Raw genomic sequence first — 25,969 nt, 5'->3', positions numbered from 1 at the left:
CTCTTTCCAGTTGAATAACATCCTTCCTGAAGCAAGGTGACCAAAACTGAACACAGTACTCCAAGTTGTTTCAGAGACAGTAGAAACAGCAGATGCTAGCGAATCTGAGATAACAAGGTGTAGAGCTGGATGAACACAGCAGGCCAAGCAACATCAGCGGAGCAGGAAAGCTAATTTTTGAAGGATCTCAGTATTCTGAATGTAGACATGGTAGCGGTTGGGGCCAAACTGGGAAGGCTTAAATGTGGACTGTGGTCCCTTGGGGTAAATCCGGTTCTGTAGGCATGTACTAAGAAAGGTAATTTTTGAAGGATCTCAACGTTCTGAATGATCTAGGCCCGAAATGTCAGCTTTCCTGCTCCTCTGATGCTGCTTGCCCTGATGTGTTCATCCAGCTCTACACCTTGTTATCTCACAATACTCCAAGTGCGGCCTCACCAACGTTATGTACAACTGCATCATAACTTCCCAATTTCTATGCTCAATACCCTGACTGATGAAGGTCAGTGTGCCAAAAGCCTTCTTCACTCCCGTCTACCTGTGACTCCATTTCAGAGAACCGTGCACCTGAACTCCAAGGTCCCTCTCTTCCACTACACTCCTTAAGGCCCTACCATTCACCATGATCCAAAATGCAATCTCATACTTGTCCACATTAAACTCCATTTACCATTTCTCAGACCACTTCACCAGCTGATCAAGATCCTGCTACAATTTCGGATAACCTTCCTCACTGTCCACAATACCACCTGTTTTAGTGTAATCCGCCAATGCCAGCACCGATCCCTGAGGCACACCACTAGCCACAGGTCTCCAATCAGACAAGAATCCTTCCAGAGATAATGGGAACTGCAGACGCTGGAGAATCCAAGATAACAAAGTGTGGAGCTGGATGAACACAGTAGGCCAAGCAGCATCTTAGGAGCACAAAAGCTGATGTTTTGGGCCTGGAACCTTCATCAGAAAAGGGGGATGGGTTAAGGATTTTGAAATAAATAGGGGGAAAGGGGGAGGCAGACTGAAGATGGATAGAGGAGAAGAGAGGTGGAGAGGAGAGTATGGGAGGGGAGGTGGGGAGGGGATAGGTCAGTCTGGGGAGGACGGACAGATCAAGGGGGCAGGATGAGGTTATTAGGTAGGTGGGAAATGGAGGTGCAGCTTGAGGTGGGAGGAGGGGATAGGTGAGAGGAAGAACAGGTTAGGTAGGTGGGGACGAGCTGGGCTGGTTTTGGGATGCAGTGGGGGGAGGGGAGATTTAGAAGGTGGTGAAATCCACATTGATACCATTGGGCTGCAGGGTTCCCAAGCCGAATATGAGTTGCTGTTCCTGCAACCTACGGGTGGCATCATTATGGCACTGCAGGAGGCCCAGGATGGACATGTCGTCTAAGGAATGGGAGGGGGAGTTAAAATGGTTCGCGACTGGGAGGTGTAGTTTGTTGTGAACCGAGTTTCGGTTGTCTGCAAAGCGGTCCTCAAGCCTCCGCTTGGTTTCCTCAATGTAAAGGAAGCCACAACGGGTACAGTGGATGCAGTATACCACATTGGCAGATGCCCAGGTGAACATCTGCTTGATGTGGAAAGTCATCTTGGGGCCTGGGATTGGGGTGAGGGAGGAGGTGTGGGGGCATGTGTAGCACTTCCTGCGGTTGCAGGGGAAGGTGCCGGCTGTGGTGGGGTTGGAGGGTAGTGTGGAGTGGACAAGGGAGTCGCAGAGAGAGTGGTCTCGCTGGAAGTCAGACAAGGGTAGGGATGGAAAAATGTCTTTGGTGATGGGGTCGGGTTGTAAATGGCGGAAGCGTCGGAGGATGATGCGTTGTATCTGGAGTTTGGTGGGGTGGTATGTGAGGACTAGGGGGATTTTCTTGGCGGTTATAGCGGGGGCGGGGTGTGAAGGACGAGTAGCAGAAATGCGGGAGACACGGTTGAGGGCGTTCTCGACCTCTGCTGCGGGGGAGGGGGAGTTGCGGTCCTTGAAGAATAAGGGCATCTGGGATGTACGGGAGTGGAATGCCTCACCGTGGGAGCAGATGTGGCGGAGGCAAAGGAATTGGGAATAGGGGATGGAATTTTTGCAGGAAGGTGGGTGGGAGGAGGTGTATTCTAGGTAGCTGTGGGAGTCGGTGCGGCTGAAATTGACATTGGTTTCTAGGTGGGTTTTAGAAATGGACATCGGTTTCTGGGTGGTTTGGCCTCTGCTTCCTCCCATCAACCCAAATGTGTACCCAATTTGCCAACTCTCCTTGGACTCCACGCGATCTAACCTTCCACAGCAGCCTACCACGTGGAACCTTATCAAAGCCCTTACAAATCCAAATAGAATGTGTCTACTACCCTGCCTTCATCAATCTTCCTGATCACTTCATTAAAGAACTCTAACAAATCTGAGAGGTATGATCTCCCACACACAAAGCCTACTCCGAATCAAACCCTGTCTTTCCAAATGCACGTATGTCTTATCCGTCGGAATCTTCTCATGTAACCTAACTACCGTAGATGTTAAGCTTACTGGTTTATAATTCCTAGGCTGTTCTTTGCAGCACTTCTTCAGTAAGGGCATAACATTCATTCCCAACCAGTCTTACCAACTGTGGCTAATGACGTTGCAAGTATATCAGCCAGGTCTCCACAATTTCTTCCCTAGCCTCTTGCAGGGTTCTTGGATATATCTGGCCAGAACCAGGAGATTTATCCACTTTTGTATATTCTAATACTTCCAACACCTCCCGTCCTGTGATATGGACTATCCCCAAGATGTTGCTACTAACTTCCCCAAGTTTCCAAATCTTTATGTCTTTCTGCATGGTAAACACAGAGCAGAGTTATTCATTGAGGACCTTGTCCGTCTCTTGCAGTTCCACACATACATGTCCACTTTGGTCCTTCAGGGTTCTATTCTCTCTCTGGTTATTCTTTTTCCTTTAATATAAAGAAACAAAGAAACCTACAGCACAGGAACAGGCCCTTCAGCCCTCCAAGCCTACGCCGATCAAGATCCTCTGTCTAACCTGTCATCTATTTTCTAACGGTCTGTGTCCATTTGCTCCCTGCCCATCCATGTACTTGTCCAAATATATCTTAAAAGACGCTAGCGTGTCTGCGTCAAACACCTCCGCTGGCAACGCATTCCAGGCGCCCACTACCCTCTGTGTAAAGAACTTTCCACGCACATCTCCCTTAAACTTTCCTCCTCTCACTTTGAACTCATGACCCCGAGTAATTGAGTACCACGCTCTGGGAAAAAGCTTTTTGCTATCCACCCTGTCTATACCCCTCATGATTTTGTAGACCTCAATCAGGTCCCCCCTCAATCTCCATCTTTCTAATGAAAATAATCCTAATCTATTCAACCTCTCTTCATAGCCAGCACCCTCCATACCAGGCAACATCCTGGTGAACCTCCTCTGCACCGTCTCCAAAGCATCCACATCCTTTTGGTAATGTGGCGACCAGAACTGCACACAGTACTCCAAATGTCATGCCATATGCCTTCTTGACCACCCTATTGACCTGCGTTGTCACCTTCAGGGAACAATGGACCTGAACACCCACATCAATTTTCCCTAGGACATTTCCATTTACTGTATAGTTCGCCCTTGAATTTGATCTTCCAAAATGCATCACCTCGCATTTGCCCGGATTGAACTCCATCTGCCATTTATCTGCCCAACTCTCCAGTCTATCTATATTCTGCTGTAATCTCAGACAGTCCCCTTCACTATCGGCTACTCCACCAATCTTAGTGTCATCAGCAAACTTGCTGATCAGACCACCTACACCTTCCTCCAGATCATTTACATATATCACAAACAGCAGTGGTCCCAGCACAGATCCCTGTGGAACACCACTGATTACAGGTCGCCAATTTGAGAAACTCCCTTCTACTCCTACCCTCTGTCTCCTGTTGCCCAGCCAGTTTTTTATCCATCTAGCTAGCACACCCTGGACCCCATGTGACTTCACTTTCTCCATCAGCCTGCCATGGGGAACCTTATCAAACACCTTACTGAAGTCCATGTATATGACATCTACAGCCTTTCCCTCATCAATCAACTTTGTCACGTCCTCAAAGAATTCTATTAAGTTGGTAAGACATGACCTTCCCTGTACAAAACTATGTTGCCTATCACTGATCAGCCCATTTTCTTCCAAATGGGAATAGATCCTATCCCTCAGTATCTTCTCCAGTAGCTTCCCTGCCACTGACGTCAGGCTCACCGGTCAATAATTACCTGGATTATCCTTGCTGCCCTTTTTAAACAAGGGGACAACATTAGCAAGTCTCCAGTCCTCTGGGACCTCACCCATGTCTAAGGACACTGCAAGATATCTGTTAGGGCCCTGGCTATTTCCTCTCTCGCTTCCCTCAGTAACCTGGATAGATCCATCTGGACCTGGGGTCTTGTCCACCTTAATGTCTTTTACGATATCTAACACTTCCTCCTTCCTTATGTCAACTTGACCTAGACTAAGCAAACATCTATCCCTAACCTCAACATCTGTCATGTCCCTCTCCTTGGTGAATACCGATGCAAAGTACTCGTTAAGAACATCACCCATTTTCTCTGACTCAGCGCATTACTTTCCTTCTTTGTCCTTAAGTGGGCCAATCCTTTCTCTAGTTACCCTCTTGCTCTTTATATATGAATAAAAGGCTTTGGGATTTTCCTTAACCATGTTTGCCAGCAATATCTCATGTCCTCTCTTAGCCCTCTTAATCCCTTTTTTCAGATTTGCTCTACATTCCTGATATTCTTGCAAAGCTTCGTCTGTCTTCAGTCGCCTAGACCTCATGTATGCTTCCTTTATTCTCCTGGCTAGTCTCACAATTTCACCTGTCATCCATGGCTCCCTAATCTTGCCTTTTCTATTTCTCATTTTCACAGGAACGTCTCTCCTGCACGCTAATCAACCTTTCCTTAAAAGCCTCCCACATATCAAATGTGGATTTACCTTCAAACAGTTTCTCCCAATCTACATTCCTCAGATCCTGCCGAATCTTGGTATAGTCGGCCTTCCCCCAGTTTAGTACTCTTCCTTTAGGACCACTCCTATCCTTGTCCATGAGTATTGTAAAACTTACGGAATTGTGGTCGCTATTTCCAAAGTAGTCCCCTACTGTAATATCAACGACCTGGCCAGGTGGAAGCACCCTAATCCTCTTAGCCAAAGCCATCTCATGCCCCCTTTTCACCCTCCTGATTTTCTTCTTCAGTAAACATTGAGGCATTGCTGTTCCCAAATGTGCATTACTATCATTTTAGCCTTCAAAGTTGTAGTGATTGGGACATGGTCAGCTAAGTGGAGCTCATAGACTAGGAGTTCCCTGATTGGGACTGTTACCCTGGTCCAGTTAAGGTGTCATGCCTGGCAGTTATAAGCAGGAGTGGCAGGAGTTTTGGTCACTCTAGGAGCCAGGTCTGAGCTACCTAGGTCAGTGTCATGTCCTATGCACATGTAAATAAAAGGTGATTTCATGAGGGGATACCAAGCTTCATGGAGTTATTACAGAATTGAATGTTGGCAATGCAGCACATTACAGCCCAAAGCTCAAATACTTCAATTACTTGGAATTACTCTTTCCCCGCACCCTGTCCTCACCTGACACCTGCACTTACATTGTATTGTTCAATTATTAGTCAATGATTACTTCCCTCACCCCTTGCAGGATATCTTAGCTGCTGTTTTCATTTAGAACAGACTAAGGACCCAAACCTCAATCTGTACAACTCAAGCATTCGATAGGTGTTGGGTTGCACCATGTAAATGTAAATGGTGAGTGACAGTAATTATACATTCTTCCCATTGTATTAGTGTTGGGGAATACAGATCTGCAATTCAATGGGAGCTCAGTTCTGCCACCAAACTTGTTTCTAAAACATCCCAAAACTATAAAGCTGTGACCACTCTGTGAACACAGCAGGCCAAGCAGCATCTCAGGAGCACAAAAGCTGACGTTTCGGGCCTAGACCCTTCATCAGAGAGGGGGATGGGGTGAGGGTTCTGGAATAATGGTATCAATGTGGACTTCACCAGCTTCAAAATCTCCCCTTCCCCCACCGCATCCCTAAACCAGCCCAGTTCGTCCCCTCCCACCACTGCACCACACAACCAGCCCAGCCCTTCCCCTCCACCTACTGCATCCCAAAACCAGTCCAACCTGTCTCTGCCTCCCTAACCTGTTCTTCCTCTCACCCATCCCTTCCTCCCACCCCAAGCCGCACCCCCATCTACCTACTAACCTCATCCCACCTCCTTGACCTGTCCGTCTTCCCTGGACTGACCCATCCCCTCCCTACCTCCCCACCTATACTCTCTCCACCTATCTTCTTTTCTCTCCATCTTCGGTCCGCCTCCCCCTCTCTCCCTATTTATTCCAGAACCCTCACCCCATCCCCCTCTCTGATGAAGGGTCTAGGCCCGAAACGTCAGCTTTTGTGCTCCTGAGATGCTGCTTGGCCTGCTGTGTTCATCCAGCCTCACATTTTATTATCTCGGATTCTCCAGCATCTGCAGTTCCCATTATCTCTGATACCACTCTGTGAACACTCTACTTTGGGAACCCATGTTTGCAACAGTTAGTTTAGCAACAGAAGCACAGAAGTTTTTTTCCAGTCATACAGCAAACAGCATGGAAACAGACACTTCAGCCCAATCAATTCATGCCAGCCATGTTCTCAAATTAAAATAGTTCAACCTGCCTACACTTGGCCTATATCCTTCTCAATATTTTTATTCATGAATTTATCCAAATGTCTTTTAAAAGTAACTGTACCCACATCTGCCACCTTCTGTGGTGGCTCATTCCACATACAAACCACTCTGTGGAAAAAAAAAAGTTGCCCCTCATGTCCTTTTTAGGTCTTTAGTCCTCTCACCTTAAAAATATGCCCTCTAGTTTTGAATCCATCTGCCCTTGGGAAAGAACCCTTGCCGTTCACCTTATCTATGTCCCTCATGATTTCATAAACCTCAATAAAGTCACCCATCAACCTCTTACACTCCAGTGAAAAATGTCCCAGCCTTTCCAGTCTATTTTTTTTATCTCAAACTCTCCATTCCCAACAACATTCTGGTAAATCATATCTGAACCCTCTAAAGTTTAATATCCTTCCTGTAACACGGCAATTAGAACTGCACACAGGACTCCAGAAGAGGCCACACCATCATTCTGTACTACCTTAACATGATGTCCCAACTCTTATCCTCCTAGGTCTGAGCAATGAAAGCTATTTTCTAACCTGATGCTCTCCAATTGCAACTGTCTTTGTGAAGAGAAGGACAGTGGGAATGAATATTGTCTTGAGTCATGACCAGGATTCCTTGAGGGGAGCAACTCTGTTCTGCTGAGAGCTAAAGAATGAAAGGGAATTGAGGAGGGATGTAAACAGGAGGGCCTGAATTACAGAAGAAGTACTTTTAGGAGACAACTTTAGGCTGGTGAAACTTTGACAGATTGAGAGGAAGTAAGATTGGAGAGGGAAATGTAGCTTACGGAAAGGAATTTAAATATAATACATCCTGAGGCATATCATGCCAGTGATAGTCAACAAAAGGCAGAGGAAAGGAGGCTATGATGGGACAAGGATTTGGGCCAGTGAAAAGGCTGTTCAGATAGTTGAATCCATAAGTGGCAGAGACATATCTAAGGGTTTCAGCTGTCCATGTGGTGGGGAATGATGTCAGTTTTAGGGAAGCTGTAATGAAGCATGCTCCTTCCCACTGTGTGCCACCCTGGTGATGTCTATGTTCAGGCTCTTGATCTCTGCAGTATAATTTAGAATAGCATTTGTCTAAAAACCATGCAAGGCAAGTTCATTTGTATATATTTGTTCTCTGATGAAGGGTCTAGGCCCAAAATGTCTGCTTTTGTGCTCCTGAGGTGCTGCTTGGCCTGCTGCCTTTATCCAGCTTCACACTTTGTTATCTTAATTTGAATATACTTGGTTGGGGCACATAATTATTTCTTTTGTTTACTGACATTTATCCAGAGTGGGCCTATGAGCTTTTTTTTTTCTCAACAGCATGCGGAAAGATTCCATTGCATTCTATGCAAATTCTGTTTTGGATAATGCCAACATTTTCCACGTTGAAGACTTGTAAATCATTTGAGTTGGTGTTATGATCAAGATCCTCAGTACTATCCCTATGGCCTTTCCTGGATCCCCCTAAAATTGTCATTAAACCAAACCTTAATAAAAACCGAAAGAACTGCAGATGTTGTAAATCAAGAACAAAAACAGAAGTTGCTGGAAAAGCTCAGCAGGTCTGGCAGTATCTGTGAAGAAAAATCAGAATTAACATTTCGAGTCCGGTGACTCTTTCTTCACAAATGCTGCCAGACCTGCTGAGCTTTTCCAGCAACTTCTTTTAAACCAGACCTTGGTCAGCTGCTATAATTGACAATTTGAAATACTGAGGCATTTCTTCCCACAGAGTAAGTGTTCTTTCTGCTCAGGTCCCGTCCTTGCTTAGCCTGGCTCAATGTTCTCAGTCAACTGTTTGATCACCCACTGGCCATAAATGCTGCATAGGGTCCTATTCTGATGCCTAATGTCATCATCCATCCACCCCCAGATGATCTTGTTTATGATCCTGGCATGCCCTTCTAGCACCATTAGCAGCTCTTGGTCTACCTGATTTTCTTTTATTTCCCCCTTGGCATCTTAACATCAGCCCAAACAAGTTTTATCCAAAGTCCATTTAACGTTCTTGGTTAAAAATCTGAGCTGATTAGCCAAAAGAGCCAAATCAATGGAATTGACTGTGGGCATTCCTGCTCCATTACTTGTTATCAAATCAGTCAGTGTATTTCTTTTACCATGCCTCAGTTGGCCTGGGTCTGGCCCACCCCATTGTTAATCCATTTTTCATCTTAAAAGCTGAAGGCACAAATCCAAATACAATTTCTAAAGTTTGGAAGGACACCATTCTGTCAGCTGGGTTCTGTATATATCTAACACTAACAGTAATATTTGTGGTGTACATTGTCATTCAGGGTTTTGCTCGTGTGTTTTAAAACCACCACTTTTTGAAGTTGTTGGGGCAGTTCTTGGACAACTGTGCAGTGGTGCACGTCTGATTGGTTTTGTTCCATTTCTAATTTCACACAGAACATAATTTCCTCACATTACCATCCCAGGTCACCACTACCAAATTTCTAGTCCTTTCTCTGGTTAAATACCAAACATCCTTTTGTCGAAAGACCCCACTAGTCACCCATGGGATCTGTGCTTAGGTAGCAATAAACTGAGCTCCGTTTGTCCTTCTGTTTACAACTCGCCGGTTGTTACACCCAAATGTCATGGATTTGTTGGGACACACAAAACACCATCTTCTCATCTGCCTGCCTCCAGTGGGCAAACCACCTATGGTTGGGATGTGTCTACTGTTGCCTTATTAGCACTTTCAATAATTGCACCCTAGCAATCTGCCCAACAATGTAGATGACCAGGCTGTATGTCATTATCCTGGAGAGGGGATCAAGATGGCATCAGTTACTATCCTTACGTAATATCTGACCATATTTAGGTACCTCTTCAACCTTCTCCACTTGTGGAGACAATTTCTAGTTCAGTCTGGTCTTGGCTGGGTGGTTGGTCAAACTCCTCCCAAAATTTGCTTTAATGAATTCTCCAAATTTCCACTTTTGGCAATCTATTGGCCTCATCCAGGCCTGATATTTATTAATCAAAAATAAACCTTTTGGAGGTTGGTATGTTGCCACCATCAGAGGTCCGGATGATTAAAATTTAGTTAACGAGATGAAAAAGGGCCAAACAATGACGATGGCTATCAATCACACAGTATAGTGCTGTAGCCCTATATGACCAGGATGGACTGGCAAATTCAGGCTACTGTAGTATCAAATATTTATGATAACATTAGCAGAGCATCGGGGTGTGTGTGTGTGTGTGTGTGTGTGTGTGTGTGTGTGTGTTTGGACATGTGAGTGAATCGGGTTACTTGCCCAGGTGGGAGGGCACTGGGTCTCTGGGATAGAGCCACTGCCCAGGACACTTTGCTGGGTATACTGTCCCTAACCATCCCTTTTGCTTCAGGGCTACTAGATGCAGAGGCCCTGCCTCTTCTGGCCAGAATTGGTGGGGCCAGCTGTGGCTAAGTTCCCAAGGTTGAGGCCTCCATAGAGACAGTGTTACGACTGGCCCAGAACCGGTAACTGGAGCTGGTCCTGGTTCAGGACTTTAGACTAGGTTTGGATCAATGACTGGTTTAGGGTCTGGATCAAGACTCAGGTTAAAGGCCACATTCCCCAGTTTCTCCAGGCACACATGGTGTTAGTGGCTGTTGTTCTGGACTGATTAATGTGGATCCAGTTTTTCCTTTACCTAGCAAACTTCTGAGCACAAACAAGTTGGCAGTGTCCATCAGCAAGTTGGGGCCTGAATTTCTGGGGGCGGGGGCGAAACGTTCCTGGTTGGAAAATCTGTCAGACCACCCACAGCCCTATGTCATATTCCACCAGGTTCACCTTTGCAGCAAATGCGCCTTGCTTTGCTGTTTCCTTTTTCCCATTCTGATGGTCACTGCTTTATGTACATTTCTAGTAGAATTTTCACAATTTTCTTGCAGCTTTGTCAAGTCCAGTCCTTGGAATGTGCCAGCGCAAGTGGTAGATGCAGACATGTTAGCATCTTTGAAGATATATCTGGACAAGGCGGGGAGCAAATGGACACAGACCCGTAGAAAATAGATGACAGGTTAGACAGAGGATCTCGATCAGCGCAGGCTTGGAGGGCTGAAGGGCCTGTTCCTGAGCTGTAATTTTCTTTTCTTTGTTCTTATTCAGCCACTGCCAGAAACTCAAACCTTCCAACCCTGGCAAAATCCTTGTCAATCTTTTCCGAAACTTTTCAAGTTTAACAACATCTTTCTTATATAAAAACCAAAAGACGTGCAGATGCTGTAAATCAGGAACAAAAACAGAAATTACTGAAAAAATTTAGCGGGTCTGGCAGGAACAGCGAAGAGAAATCAGAGTTAACATTTCAGGTCAGTCCTGAGGAAGGGTCACTCAACCTGAAACGTTAACTATAATTTCTCTCCACAGATGCTACCAGACCTGCTTAGATTTTCCAGTGATCTCTGTTTCTGTAACATCTTTCCTACAGCAGAGGGTATTGTACTGTCTAAGTCATGAAGATTTCAATGCTTTATCACTCAGTAGGCTGGACTGCTGCTTTGCGTAACAGAGTGACACCAACAGTGCAGGTTTAATTCCCACACAGCTGAGACTACCAAGAACGTCTTGCCTTCTCAACCTCTCCCTTCAATTAAGGCATCGTGGCACTCAGGCTAAACTCAGTCTTTTCTCTCTCTCTCTCGAATGAGAGAGTAGAAGCATAGCCCTCTGTGCATCTGGTGGCTTTCCACTTCATGAAAAACACCAGTTTCCAGTTCACAGATGATCATATCTGCTTCAGCTTATAGCAAAACCAGTCCTGTATGTAGATTCTCTTGGCTTGCTAACAGTGATCCCCTTTTTTGATTTTAGGCCTCTGTGGTCATGCATAGAAATTCATCTTGATTTCAACATCAGATTAATGGAAGGAACGCTGTCTGTATCAAACTGTCATGCAACCAACACAGGTAGACTCCCTCCACAATTAAAAACACAGTGCAGGTGATTTCACAAAACAATTCTATCTGCACATGGCTGTGCACTACTTTAACTCACCACATGATTGCTGGTCGAATACTGTCGTTCAGCCAGTAATCAGATCTGGGAGGGAGGTGTTAGTCAAGTGGCTAAGAGGCAAGTAGGATGGCATTGGGCAGGTGGGAAGTTGAGAGGGCAGGCAAGAGGATGTGAGGCAGGAAGGAGGTTGAGGTGCACACAGGAGGGTAAGGGGTAGGCTGCAGGTCAAGGGGCAGGAAAGATTTAGGGGCTAGAGAGATCAAGCGGCAAGCAATAAGATGAGTAGGCCAGAGGGCATTGAGAAGCAGGAAAAAGAAAGGGACAGCAGGAAGTCGAGGAGCAGATGTGAGGAATAGTGTGGGCGGAAGATCAAGAGGCAAGGCAGGAGATCGTGGGGTGGGCAACAAAGCGAGGGGTAGATGAAGGTCGAGTGGCAAGTTTGAGAATGAGGGACAGGTAGAGGAGTCCAGGGCCAAGTGTGTGTTTGAGAAGGTAATAGCGTAGCCAGAAGCATAGGGACATGGTCAGGAGTATAGACAGATGGTCTTTAAGATGGGCCTTTGTCTTTGCAGTTCATGCCCAAGAGGGACTCCGTTTTCTATGTCTGTTGGATTCTCCACAATCTCAGTGTAGAGGTAACCTGTACCTGGCTTTGTAAGGTGCCTTGAACCTGAACACACTTTGTGGTCCATGGCTGCTTACAAGGTAGCAGATAGAAGGTAAGCAAAACTAAGCAGCCTGCTCACAGTGAAATACAATGATACCTTTGAACAGAACTGCTAGAAGGTCAGTAAAGGAATGCTGTATGTTCCCATCTGATACAGTTCTGATGAAAGGATGCGCTAGGACAGATAAATGACCAATTCCAGCTTTATTAATGAAAGGGTGATTGTTGCAGTAAATGAATAACTTCAGCTGCTAGATTAGGTCCTCAAGCAGCTGCAAGGATAACAGCTGAAGTTATTTTATGGTAAATAGTTGCCTCTTTGAGGTTGCCAGCAATATTCAATAATTTCTAGCTGAAAATGCTCTAATCATAGAAGTTGGTTTCAATACATAACCAGGATATGATACAAGCCTTAAAAAGTGACATTCAAGCTTAGATATAAAGATTAACTAGCCTTAGAAGGCGCCTTCTATGATGCACTGGACAAGATAGATTGATCACAACCCATAAATTACGAAATGCTGACAGTGGAAGTAGTTGTATAATGTTACATTTGTAATTAACTTTATAACAGAAGTTAACCTTGTCGTAATTAGCTAAAACTAACTGACTTTTTATTTTTACATTATGTAATTGGGTCAGTGGGATATTAAAAGGAGTAACTGAATGTGATAAAAGACAACACCAAAACATAATGGGTAATAGAATTTGAGCTATCTTCACAGATAAACAAGCTCGAGAAAGACCCAAAGGAGCATGGCATTAAACTTTTGGAATACAAATTAAAAGGATGCATGGGAGAACCTAAGGCTTAGAGATTTCGATGTTTAGCTAATACCATAAGATCATGGGAACCTGGGCTGTCCATGGAAGTGCGCATCATTGATTAGTGTGTCGCACAGATTTGGGTGTATGAATTAATGGGATGGATGATGACTAAATTGTATTTGATTACACAAAATGTACAAAAATGCTGTATTCCCTTATAAAAGCAGAGGGTGTGTCATTGATCTATCATCCGAAGCCAGATTTGGATAAGATCCTTTAGCCCGCTCCCTGCATAAACCAGTTTCTACATGGGTAAACATCTTTCATTTGTCTAAATCCTGCCTGCCTCCTGAGTCCTTGTCCTAGGCCAGAAAAAATGTTCCTGCACTCAGACTTATGACAATATAGTGACTACATCCTGGGGTTCATTGGTCACCGTTCAGAGGTGAGGAGGAAGAAATCACAAACATATGCCAGGAGCTAGTGAAGGTTGCAATGAATTACTCCAGCCCAACTCTGTCCCAGGCACAGCATCCATTTCGGATTCCCCAAGACATCAGAGTAAAGATTGACAGCAAAAACCTTTACTCAACAACACTTTAAGCACAGAAAATCACTCCCTCATTTCCAGTGGGCAGAATTAACCACACCTTTGTTTTCAGAGGGTAGTGAAGTACACCATTATTTCTAGTGGGCAGAGTGATCCACACCCTCGTTTCCAGTGAGCATTTTGAATCGGAGCTCTCATGTACAAAATTTATAGTGAGAATGATTCTCGAACCGTGTATAGCTCCCTGCAGATTGTTCAATCTGATTGGCTGAGTAGCTATGGTTTTGCATGTTCGGTTTATTTTTCTTAATTCAATCATGGGATGAGGGCGTCGCTGGCCAGGCAGCATTTATTGCCCATCCCTAATTGCCCAGTAGACAATTCAGAGTCACTACATTGTTACATTTACAGCTATCCTGTGGCATGTGTCCACTGAACAGGATCTCTTAGAACTATAAGTTGTGGATTAAAGATTGGCAAAGAATATAAGCGTGAGGAATGGTGAATGAAGTTTATTTGATGTTGGTTACTGAACCCAGTCTAATGACATAAATCCTTATCTGAGCTGTAGAAAACTATGGAAACTCCAGGATGTGAACTCTGGCAAGAGCATGAAAGTAAGGTTGAATGAAAGTCATTGAACGATACAGCTGGCCATACACAAAAATTGACCCTCATATGCAACTATTTTGTCAAAGAGCAGTTCATATATTGATGCTTCCATTGTAACTATATACAGCAACCCAGTCACATTGGTATCCACACTATATTTGTAGGAACTGAAGAATGTATGAAGTTGACTACATGTAATGCATTTCCACATTTGCCACTCATTGTCTAATTATTTACCAAGAGAAATAGTAGTTTGTCAGGAAAGCACAAGAGTAATAGCTTCTCTGTGATGTCACAGTAAATTCCCTGATGTCACACTAATTTTCTCCATACTATAATTAAACAACGCTGAAAAAAACCTTGAGCAAAGCAAATCTTGCGCAGTACTACATCCCAATAATCACTGACTACTAGCATTCATTGCAAGGTAAGCAATTCCTTAAAATAATGGTTTACTGCAGCCATACCTTTACTAGTAAAGCCCACTTTTGTGTTGTGAGAACATTTCTGTAAGTGTGCTGTGCTTGCCTGAAAGTCCACCACAACACAAGTAATACAGGCAAAAAGACAGATGTTACAGTTAATCCACAAGTAAGCATTGAGAACAACCTTTTTTTTCTGAAAATGCCTCAAGTAAAAGTCGTATTTGAAAAGGAAACTGTTATGTTGTGGTCTCCATATTATAGAAATGACATCAACTTTTTGGAGGGGGTCAGAGGTTGGCTAGGAGCTCATTCCTGACCTTTATGACCAAATCTGATTCTGACATCTTTCCTTCTATTGTTCTGAAGAAATATCATGCATACATCCATGACATGTATTACAGATAGATTCCAGTACCTTGCCCAAGATTGTCAGCAACCAATCCAAACACAGACAATCTCATATTTGAGCACAACATTGATCAGAAGTGGGATTGCTGGCTACTCTGCATCTTCTGTTGGTGAGGTAGCTCACTCAACACTGCAACCAGTTGCCACACACTTCTACAAGTTCAAACCAGAATGTTTTAACGTTTGCAAGAAGAAGAGTGGAATGCAAGATAGTAATCTTATGTTTAAAGGTTAATATGTCTATATATTTGTTTAGATTTGGATGGTAGTGAAATGGAAGTCGGCAAAAGTTGGTTTATTAACACTTAAGTTTCATTTCACTTCCATGTGTTTCCAAACTGCTTAATGCTTCATATCCAGTTAATATCCAGAAAAAAAAATCAGATTATTTTGTCATAGAACTGTACGGCACAGAAACAGACACTTCAGTCCAGCTCATCCATGCCGACCAGATACCCTATATAAATCGAGTCCTATTTACAAGCATATGGCCCATATCCCTCTAAACTCTTCCTATTCATATACCCATCCTTTTAAAAGATGCAATTGTACCAGTCTCCACCACTTCTTCTCGCAGCTCATTCCATACATACACCACGCTCTGCATGAAAAAGTTACCCCTTACATCACTTTTAAATCTTACCCCACTCACCTTAAACCTATGTCCTCTAGTTTTTGACTTCACCATCCCAGGGAAAAGACCTTTTCTATTTACCCGATCCATGCCTCTCATGATTGTATAAACCTCTATAAGGTCGCCTCTCAGCCTTCGATGCTGCAAGAAAAATAGACCCAGCCTATTCAGCCTCTCCCTGTAGCTTAAAACCTCCAACCCTGGCAACATCCTCGTAAATCTTTGCTGAACCCTTTCAAAGTTTCACAACATCCTTCCTAGTCTGGATGATGTTTCTCAAAATTTGATAGGTTTTTACAAAATAACAACATCTAAATCATGCATGCTACTGCAGTCTGTTCTTGGCCTTCAGTTATAATGTGCACAGCATCCTGTCTCAGCCTGTGCACCACGATGAGTGGGACTCCATCTTTAAGCCATCAGACCGAAAGTCACAATTATGCACACTGCAGGCTTCTTTCATCCTTCTCAACAACTGGTGTTAAGAGTGCTTTGCTCCACAACTTCTTGGTGTTGTAACTGTCTAGTTTTGATTTGTAGATACCAAATGGTTTTGCTATTGATAATGACCCATTCATTTTGTGTGGCATTGTTCCAAGATGGTGGCAACGGTAAAAAGGATGAGGAAAAGATCGGGAAGGATGTTAACATTTGTTAACAAAATAAAACATATAATTCCTTTGGACAAGGGCACAGGCAAGCTGCTAGTGTGCACTGTCAAGAAAAGGCAGGTAACGGTATTTGTTGGAATGAGGAGATCCCAAGGCATGGCAGTGTTTGTAGGGACGAGGAAGCTGAGAAGGACAAAGAAGTTTTTGAAGAAGAAAGATCAGCAGAGGATAGCAGCAACTGTTGGCAGAAAGAGACAGCGGAGGAAAGTTTCTATGGTGAGCAGAAACACGATGGCAGCTTGCTCATGGAAGGATCAATCAGGTAGGACAATTGACAATAGACAGTATATGTACACAATCTTTCAGAAATGAAAGCTGTTACAAAATCTTAGATGAGTACTATATATTCCCAGCATAATCAGACTTGGCATTTATTTGAATAATAATGAACAGCTAAAAATAAACTTAGCTCACTGTATATAACCTTCTCTGTGCTGCATTATTTTATCAAAGATCATTCAAGTCCTGCAGGACTTAGGCATGAAATCTAGATTTGAAACTCTAATAGTCTCCCTTTCCACTTGTCACACTTTTGACCACAGGAAATATTACAATTGGGCTCCTTATGCTCAAGGCAATTTTATATATAAATATATATGGCAAGAACAAAAGTCACAACACTAATCCATCACATAAAACTTACTGAAATCTGTGCAACAGTCACTAACCCAAGGTTTGTTTCTTGATAATCTTTCCTACCAGACATATTCTCTTCCTACAGGTGCCTGAATTTTTCAACAAGCATTAGTGAGATACTTTCTCGAATATCTTCTAAAAATCCATACATCACCGCATTCTCTTTATCTCCCCAGTTCCTTCTTCATATAAATCAAAAATTAGAAAAAGTACAACTTGTCCTTAATAAATCTATGCAGGTTATCCTTGATTATTCTGTGAATCCTGGCACACTCAATATTTTTATCTCCAATTTTGAGTGCTTATGAGTTACTCAAAATTTGTGTCAGTAACCTGTTAATATCCAGAACCCTTCAATTCCTTCCTGTATAAGGGTTTGCAATCCTACAGTAATATGGCACAATGTATTTACAAGCTCAATGGAAAAATTACTGTTGTCATTAATTTGTACAGAACTATATTTTGAAAGGAAAACAACAGGGGATCAGTAGGAATAAGGCAGTTACAGTTACTTCTCATACACAATAACGTAGAATGAACAGAAAAAGGAAACCAACTTTTAATAAAAACACAAAAGTTAAAGATAACCATAATTCATCCATGAAGAAGGGAGAATAAAACAGTATTGAAAACCCAAATGGCTCAGAGAGTCAAAAGAAAACAAAATATAGAATAGTAAAATGTGAGGCTGGATGAACACAGCAGGCCAAGCAGCATCTCAGGAGCACAAAAGCTGACGTTTCGGGCCTAGACCCTTCATCAGAGAGGGGGATGGGGGGAGGGAACTGGAATAAATAGGGAGAGAGGGGGAGGCGGACCGAAGATGGAGAGTAAAGAAGATAGGTGGAGAGGGTGTAGGTGGGGAGGTAGGGAGGGGATAGGTCAGTCCAGGGAAGACGGACAGGTCAAGGAGGTGGGATGAGGTTAGTAGGTAGCTGGGGGTGCGGCTTGGGGTGGGAGGAAGGGATGGGTGAGAGGAAGAACCGGTTAGGGAGGCAGAGACAGGTTGGACTGGTTTTGGGATGCAGTGGGTGGGGGGGAAGAGCTGGGCTGGTTGTGTGGTTCCACACAACCAGCCCAGCTCTTCCCCCCCACCCACTGCATCCCAAAACCAGTCCAACCTGTCTCTGCCTCCCTAACCGGTTCTTCCTCTCACCCATCCCTTCCTCCCACCCCAAGCCGCACCCCCAGCTACCTACTAACCTCATCCCACCTCCTTGACCTGTCCGTCTTCCCTGGACTGACCTATCCCCTCCCTACCTCCCCACCTACACCCTCTCCACCTATCTTCTTTACTCTCCATCTTCGGTCCGCCTCCCCCTCTCTCCCTATTTATTCCAGTTCCCTCCCCCCATCCCCCTCTCTGATGAAGGGTCTAGGCCCGAAACGTCAGCTTTTGTGCTCCTGAGATGCTGCTTGGCCTGCTGTGTTCATCCAGCCTCACATTTTATTATCTTGGAATCTCCAGCATCTGCAGTTCCCATTATCTCTGAAAATATAGAATAGACCCTGTCTGCCCAGCAGGAGAGTCATGATTGGGAATAGGACCAGTCTATCAATCAAGAGACTTGCAATCGGGAAAAAGGCATGTCCACCAATCAAAAGACGTGATCAAGAGTAGGCCTTGTCTGCCAGTCAGAAGAATATCAAAGGTATGCCCAATCAGGAGCCTTGTGATCAGAAATTCGCACTATCCGCTAATTACGACATTTGTGATTAGAGATACACCCCGCCTGCTAATAAGAAGATTTGTGATCAAGAATACACCCTGTCTGCCAAAGAGAAGCAGGAGAATCATGTTGCAGGTCGAGGCACTGCCTGCTAATCAGGAGATTTATGATCAGGTACAGGTATTGCCTGCCAGTTAGGAAACTCGTGACTGGGAGCTGGCATCATCAACCACTTAGGACACCCATAATTTCAGACAGAACCTCTCTGCCAATTAGGAGACACAAAATTGGGAATAGGATCTGTCTATCTATCAAGAGAACAGTGATTGATACTACGTCCCATCTGCCAGCCAGAAGAATCATAATCAGGAACAGGCCTTATCTGCTAACTTAAATTTGAGACTTGTAATCATGCATCACATGCTGCCTGATGACTTGGAACGATGGGCTATACTTCGCAAATGAGATTAAGCCTTCGCTCAGTGATACTATAACTGTACTGTAATGAAGAAATTACATCCATTATATGTTAATACTGTTAGGTCAAACTTAACAATAAAGTGCTGTGATCAAAAACTGACTCACTAGGAATTTATAAACATCACATTGCTAAGTGATAACTCGTAATATAAAAACACAGCAATTGATTTTTAACTGCCGTTTGAAATGACCTAGCAAGGTACTCTATTCAAGGGCAATTAAGGATGGACAATGAATACAGTCTTGTCAACAAAGCCCGCATCTTGTAAATGAAATTAAACAAAGAGATTATTGGCTTCTTGGCTGCTAAGTTGAATTACCTGTTCCTCCTGACAGAATGAAATTACTCAAGCATTCTAAGAATTGGTTTTGGGGAATTTGGTTTGTATTCATCAAAAATAAAATTAAAATCTTGCTTTTATGCAATGCTTCCCACAAACATGAGACATTTCCAAATGTTTTACAGCCAGTGAATTATATGTATAATGAATGCAAACATTCAATTTGGCAGCATTAAAAAAAATGTGAATGAAGTCATGATTCATGGTGCTTCTGGTTGTCTAATACTTATACTTATCAATCTATGTACCTATGGTGTCAGACTGTCTCAATGCAATATTTAATGTAAAGTGGAATCTTTTGGTTTATTAATTCATGGGATTGGCCATCAATGGTTTGGCCAGCATTTATTGCCTAGAGGTCAGTTCAGAGTCAGCCAAATTTTTGTGGGTGTGGAGTCACACATGTGCCAGACCAGGTAAGGACAGCAGTTTTTTTCCTTAAAAGACATTAGTGAACCAGCTGGGTTCTTTTCGACAGTTGGCGATGGTTTCACAGTCATCGCCAGACTCTTCAGATTTTTTTTAATTGAATTCTGCTATGGTGGGATTCAAACCTGGATGCTTCAAACATTTCCTGAATCTCTAGATTAATCATCTAGTGATAATACCACTGGGCTACTGCCTCCCCAGGTCAGGTTGGGGTTCTGACAACAGAGGCTAATGGGACAAAACTTGCCAAGTACAAGGAAATTTTGAAGTGAGCTAAGGAACAGTCACACCCTCCATAACATCCACAAACCTAATCGTAAAGACATGAGAAGTCAGCCATTTGGCCCACTTATTCTTCTAAAGGTTATCCCTTCACTTGTTATTCAGCTGATGACTTTAACCTCATCATCGAAATGAGTAGAGTTTAGCCTTTGCACTTAAGATAACCCTCTATATCATGGCTCATTCAAGTGGACATTCTTTGCTCACAGTTTTCTCTCCATTGATGCTGCCAGACCTGCTGAGTTTCTCCAGCAAATTGTTTTTATATATTTCAATGTTTATAAAGATTCAGCCTGACTCTTATTACTTTCAAATCCGATGATGAAAGCCGAAGATCATGTTTTTGTTTTAAAACCAGGAACAAATCACTCAACCTCTCAAGCCTGCTATTCCACTATCATGGCTTATCTGACTGTGAACCTAACTTTGCATTTTTACCACTGAATCCTCACCTCCAGATCATCCCTCAGTGACACAGCCTCTCCTATTGCCTGCGGAAGAGAGTTCCAATCCTCAAGTTCCTCTGAGAGGAGAAATAATTCCTCATTTCAATCCGAAATGGCAGACCCCTGTTTCTAAGATTGATTTTTAGTTTGCTCCAACTCCATGCCAATGATGACCCAACTAAACAGCACTCTTTATCATGCTTTATAAAATTGTGTCACTTTTTTCCAGTCTGTTTATTTCATCCTAGTTTTAAGGAGTGCAAGGCAAAAATCTTCAAATTCTAGTCTGCTTTCAGCAATATTTAAATCTGTATTTAATATCAATATTTAAATATTTAAAACATTTTTGAAAAATAATTTTGTGCTAATTCATTACTCTTGAAGTTTCGTCACACTGTTGATAGATTGACTAGCCAGTACATGCCAAGCTTATCCCGATGCAATATTTTGAATAGGGGCTCATATTTACAAATCCTCCAGTCCACTGGCACCACCCAGGGTTACAGGACTGTTGTTAGAACTTCTACCTTTTCCTCCATTTCCTCCTGTAATAATCCAAAATGCAAAGTGACAGAATCACAAGGAAAGAAAACAGACAGAGAAACAAACTGCAGATGACAGAGCAGAACATTACGTATGCTACAAACTGATGAAACTGCAAACAAGATGAAATCCAAACCCCACCTATCAATGCCATCAGGTCACCATCAGGAAGCGTACAGGGGATCACACGGTCAAAAATATCAATTTCTTCACGTGGCCTTGTGTTTACCATAGCAAAGCCAATCCAATTAATCAAAGTCAAGTTTTTGTTGTTAGTATTTACCTGCTTTAGCTGTAGGATTCGATTCCTTAGGTGGCCCAATCTGCCCAGGGTTCAGTTCAAAACCTCCTGCGCAAGGCTGTAAACAGATACAGTATCTTCATTTCATGATCATTAAATCTTCAACTTAGCTCACAGAGGCAATTCAATATTGGAGGGTATTGGTATTTCGTCAGGGGACGTAGAAATAGCAAATGAAGTGTTATTCATGGATATGTTTAACCATTCACAACAATTTCACTGACTGCGTACCCATCCAGATTTCAGCACGTGAATTATTTCTGGGCTGGGATGGGAGCAGGACAGCAAACCTCAACAAACTTACTGAATGGCTGAAGTGAGACAGCGACGTTGATTCCTCAATTCTGTCACGTATTCCTGAACATGTTGACTCTCTCTCTCTCTGTCTTTGCGTCCTAAGATGCTGACTCTCTCATTCTCCCCTGGATGTGCTAAATCTGTCTTTCCTTCTTTCTTGAAGGTGTTCACTCTACCCCTCAAACCCCCACCCCGAGGATACTGACATTCTCTCACCTGAAGTTGCTGTCTCTCTTTCTCTCTCCTCAGAGAAGCTGCTATCTCTCCCTCTCTCCCTCACGAAGGTGCTGACTGTCCATCTCCCCTCTGAAAGACTGACTCCTTCTACCCCCCACCGAAATTTGCAGTCTCCTTCTCTCCCTTTCCTGTGAAGGTGTTGACTCTCTTCCTTCCCCTGAAGATGTTGAAACTCTCTTTCTGCCCAAAGATACCGAATCTCTCTTTCTCCCTTGAAGGTGATGATTTGCCCTCCCTCTTCATTGAAGATGCTCTCTCTCACCCCTCTATCCCAAATATATTCAATCTCTCTCTTCCCCCGCAGGAGTTGACTCTCTTTCTTTCACTGTCTCCCTGGAAGATGCTAACTCTCTCTTCCGCAACCCCTCTAGCTCTTTCCCTAAAGGTGCAGGCTTCTCCCTCTCTCTCTCACCCCTTAGTGATGCTAACTCTCTCTCCCTCTCTCTCTTTCCCATGAAGGTGGTCACTCCCACTCTCCACGAAAGGAGCCAACTCTCTCCTCTTCTCTCTCCCTGTCGAAGTTACTGACACTCTCCTTCTCTCCCCCCAACTCTTTCTCCCCTGAAGATTGACTCTGTTTCCCAAAGGTGCTGACTTGATCGCTCTCTCTCTCTCTCTCACTCCATGAAGGTGCTGACATTTCTTCCTTCCCTGTAAAAGGTGCTGATTCTTTCTCACATCCCTCCCCACACTGAATGTGCTGACTTTTTCTCTCTCTCTCCACACCCCTGCCCCCCTGTCCCTTGAAGTGTTGGTGTTTTCTCTACCCTGAATGTGCTGTCTCTCTCTGTCTCTTCCCCTCCCTTTCCACTGATACTGACCCTCTCTCACCCCACTACTCCAAATGCACTCAATCTGTCTCATTTTCCCTTGAAGTTGTTGACTCTGTTTCTCTTACTCTTTCTCCTGAAAGTGCTGATTCTTCTCTCTCTCTCTGTCTCTCTCTCCCTCATCGTTCCCCCCATGAAGATGCTGACACTCACACTCTCTCCCATGAAGGTGTAAAAGTGCACACTCTCTTTCTCTCCCCTGTTAAAGGACCCGACTCTGTCTGTCTTCCCTCCCCTCCTCTCTAGGCCATGCAAGTTCTGACTCCCTGTCCCTGAAGGTCATTACTTGCTCTCTCTCTTTCTTTTTGTCTCACACCATGCAGATGCGGACAATTCCTCTTTTTTCACAAAAGATGCCGACTCTTTCTCAAAACGTTCCCCACATTGAATGTGTTAGCTCTCTCTCTCCCTCCCCCACTGAAGGTGCTGACACTCTCTCTGTCTCTATCCTGATGGTACTGTCCCTCTCCCTTTCTCTCCCCCGCCCTTGAAGGTGTTGACTGTCCCTCCATCCCCATTGAAGATGCTATCCTCTCTCAAACCCCAAGCCCAAACATACTCAAACTCTCTCTCCCCTCTAGGAGGTAACTCACTCTCTCTTTCTTCCCTGAAGATGCTATCTCCCCATTCGCTGAAGGTCTGTCTCCTCTGATGGTGCTGATCCCACCCTCAATCTCCCTCCCCGAAAGGAGTTAACTCTCTCTTCTTTGAAGGAGCTGCCCCTAACTCTCTTCCCTCTAAAGCTGCTACTCCCTTGTGCTCTCCTCTGAAGCTACTGATTCTCTTTTATCTCTCTCTCCCTGCGCTGAAGAAGCTGACATTCTATCTTTCTTATATGCCCTTGAAATCACTGTGTCAAACTTGCCCTCCCATGAAGGTGCTGACTTGCTCGCTCTCTCTCACTCACTCGGTCTTCCCTACTTGAAAGTGCTGACACTCTCTCTGTCTCGCTCTCTCTCTCTCTCTCTCTCGCCCCCGCCGCTGCCTCCCTGCTCCCCTCAAAGAGCTCCCTCTCACTCTCTCCCCTGAAGTCCTGACTCCCTCACTTGCTCCTTTGATAGTACTAACACCCTCTCTCCCCTGAAGGTGCGCTCTCTTTCTCCTTCTGAAGGTGTTGACCGAACCTATCTCTCACTATCCTGCTATGGTGCTGACTCTCTTCTCTTCCCATGAAGGAGCCAACTCCCCTCTCTCTCACCCTGAAGGTGCTTACTTTCTCTCTCTCTCACACCATCTAAGTGCTGATACTTCCTCCCTCTCCACTGAAGACACTGAGTCTCTCTCACCATGAATCTTGAACATGTTGAATGTCTCTTTTCCCTTAAAGTGTTTTCTCTCTCTTCCGCTCACACCCATCAAAGTGCTGACATTCTCTCTCTTCATCTGAAGGTGCCACATCTCTCCTTCTCCCCTGATGGTGCTAACACATTGTCTTCTCCATGAAGATGCTGACCTCTAGTCCAAACAGCATCCTGGTAAATCTCCTCTGCACACCCTCTAAAGCTTCCACATCCTTCCTAAAAAGAGGCAGCCAGAACATAACACAATATTCCAAGTGTGGTCTAACCAGAGTTTTATAGAGCTGCAGTTTAACCTCATGGCTCTAAAAATCAATTCCCCTGCCAAGGAAAGCCAACGCACCATATGCCTTCTTAACAACCCTATCAACTTGGGGGTCAACTTTGAGGGATCTATGGACATGGACCCCAATATCCCTCTGTTCCTCAAGAATCCTGCCATTAACCTTGTATTCTGCATTCAAATTTGACCTTCCAAAATGGATCACTTCACACTTTTCTGGGTTGAATTCCATTTGCCACTTCCTTCCCTAGCTCTGCATCCTGTCAATGTCCTGTTGCAACCTACAAAAGCCCTCCAGGCTGTCCACAACTCCACCAACCTTCATGTCATCAGCAAACTTATTAACCCACCCTTCCACTTCCTCATCCAAATCATTTATAAAGATCACAAAGAACAGGGGTCCCAAAATAGATCCCTGTAGAACCCCACTGGTCACCGAGCTCCGAGCTGAATATTTTCCATCCACCACCACCTTCTGTCTTCTTTTGGACAGCCAATTCTGTATCCAGACAGCCAAATTTCTCTTAATCCCATGTCTCCTAACTTTCTGAATGAGCCTACCATGGGAAACCTTATCAAATGCCTTGCTAAAATCCATATTCACGAAATCCACTCCTCGACCTTCATCAATGTGTTTTGTCACAAAGAAACAAAGAAACCTACAGCTCAGGAACAGGCCCTTCAGTCCTCCAAGCCTGCGCCGATCAAGATCCTCTGTCTAACCTGTCATCTATTTTCTAACGGTCTGTGTCCATTTGCTCCCTGCCCATCTATGTACTTGTCCAAATATATCTTAAAAGACGCTAACATGTCTGCGTCCAACACCTCCGCTGGCAACGCATTCCAGGCGCCCACCACCCTCTGTGTAAAGAACTTTCCATGCATATCTCCCTTAAACTTCCCTCCTCTCACTTTGAACTCATGACCCCTAGTAATTGAGTCCCCCACTCTGGGAAAAAGCTTTTTGCTATCCACCCTGCCTATACCCCTCATGATTTTGCAGACCTCAATCAGGTCCCCCCTCAATCTCCGTCTTCCTAATGAAAATAATCCTAATCTATTCAACCTCTCTTCATAGCTAGCACCCTCCATACCAGGCAACATCCTGGTGAACCTCCTCTGCACCCTCTCCAAAGCATCCACATCCTTTTGGTAATGTGGCGATCAGAACTGTACACAGTACTCCAAATGTGGCCGAACCAAAGTCCTATACAACTGCAACATGACCTGCCAACTCTAGTACTCAATACCCCGCCCAATGAAGGAAAGCATGCCATATGCCTTCTTGACCACCCTATTGACCTGCGTTGTCATCTTCAGGGAACAATGGACCTGAACACCCAGATCTCTCTGTTCATCAATTTTCCCTAGGACTTTTCCATTTACTGTATAGTTCGCCCTTGAATTTGATCTTCCAAAATGCATCACCTCGCATTTGCCCGGATTGAACTCCATCTGCTATTTATCTGCCCAACTCTCCAGTCTATCTATATTCTGCTTCG

At 44.1% G+C, this 25,969-nt stretch overlaps 1 protein-coding gene across 4 annotated transcripts in view; it reads right to left on the bottom strand.

The window, feature by feature from the left end:
- Positions 1–25,969, bottom strand: part of dnaaf6 (dynein axonemal assembly factor 6) — a 53,174-nt gene that overhangs the window by 20,497 nt on the left and 6,708 nt on the right. For all 4 annotated transcript variants that reach the window (XM_048544377.1, XM_048544379.2, XM_048544380.1 and 1 more), the window contains one exon: positions 21,505–21,580. In XM_048544377.1, coding sequence (XP_048400334.1) covers positions 21,505–21,580 — 76 coding nt within the window. The remainder of the gene's footprint in view (positions 1–21,504; positions 21,581–25,969) is intronic.

Source organism: Stegostoma tigrinum, chromosome 15 (assembly GCF_030684315.1).
Source record: "Stegostoma tigrinum isolate sSteTig4 chromosome 15, sSteTig4.hap1, whole genome shotgun sequence".
Classification (NCBI taxonomy): Eukaryota; Metazoa; Chordata; class Chondrichthyes; order Orectolobiformes; family Stegostomatidae; genus Stegostoma; species Stegostoma tigrinum.
Note: the sequence above shows the minus strand (reverse complement) of the source record. Positions and strands in the feature narration are given on the sequence as shown.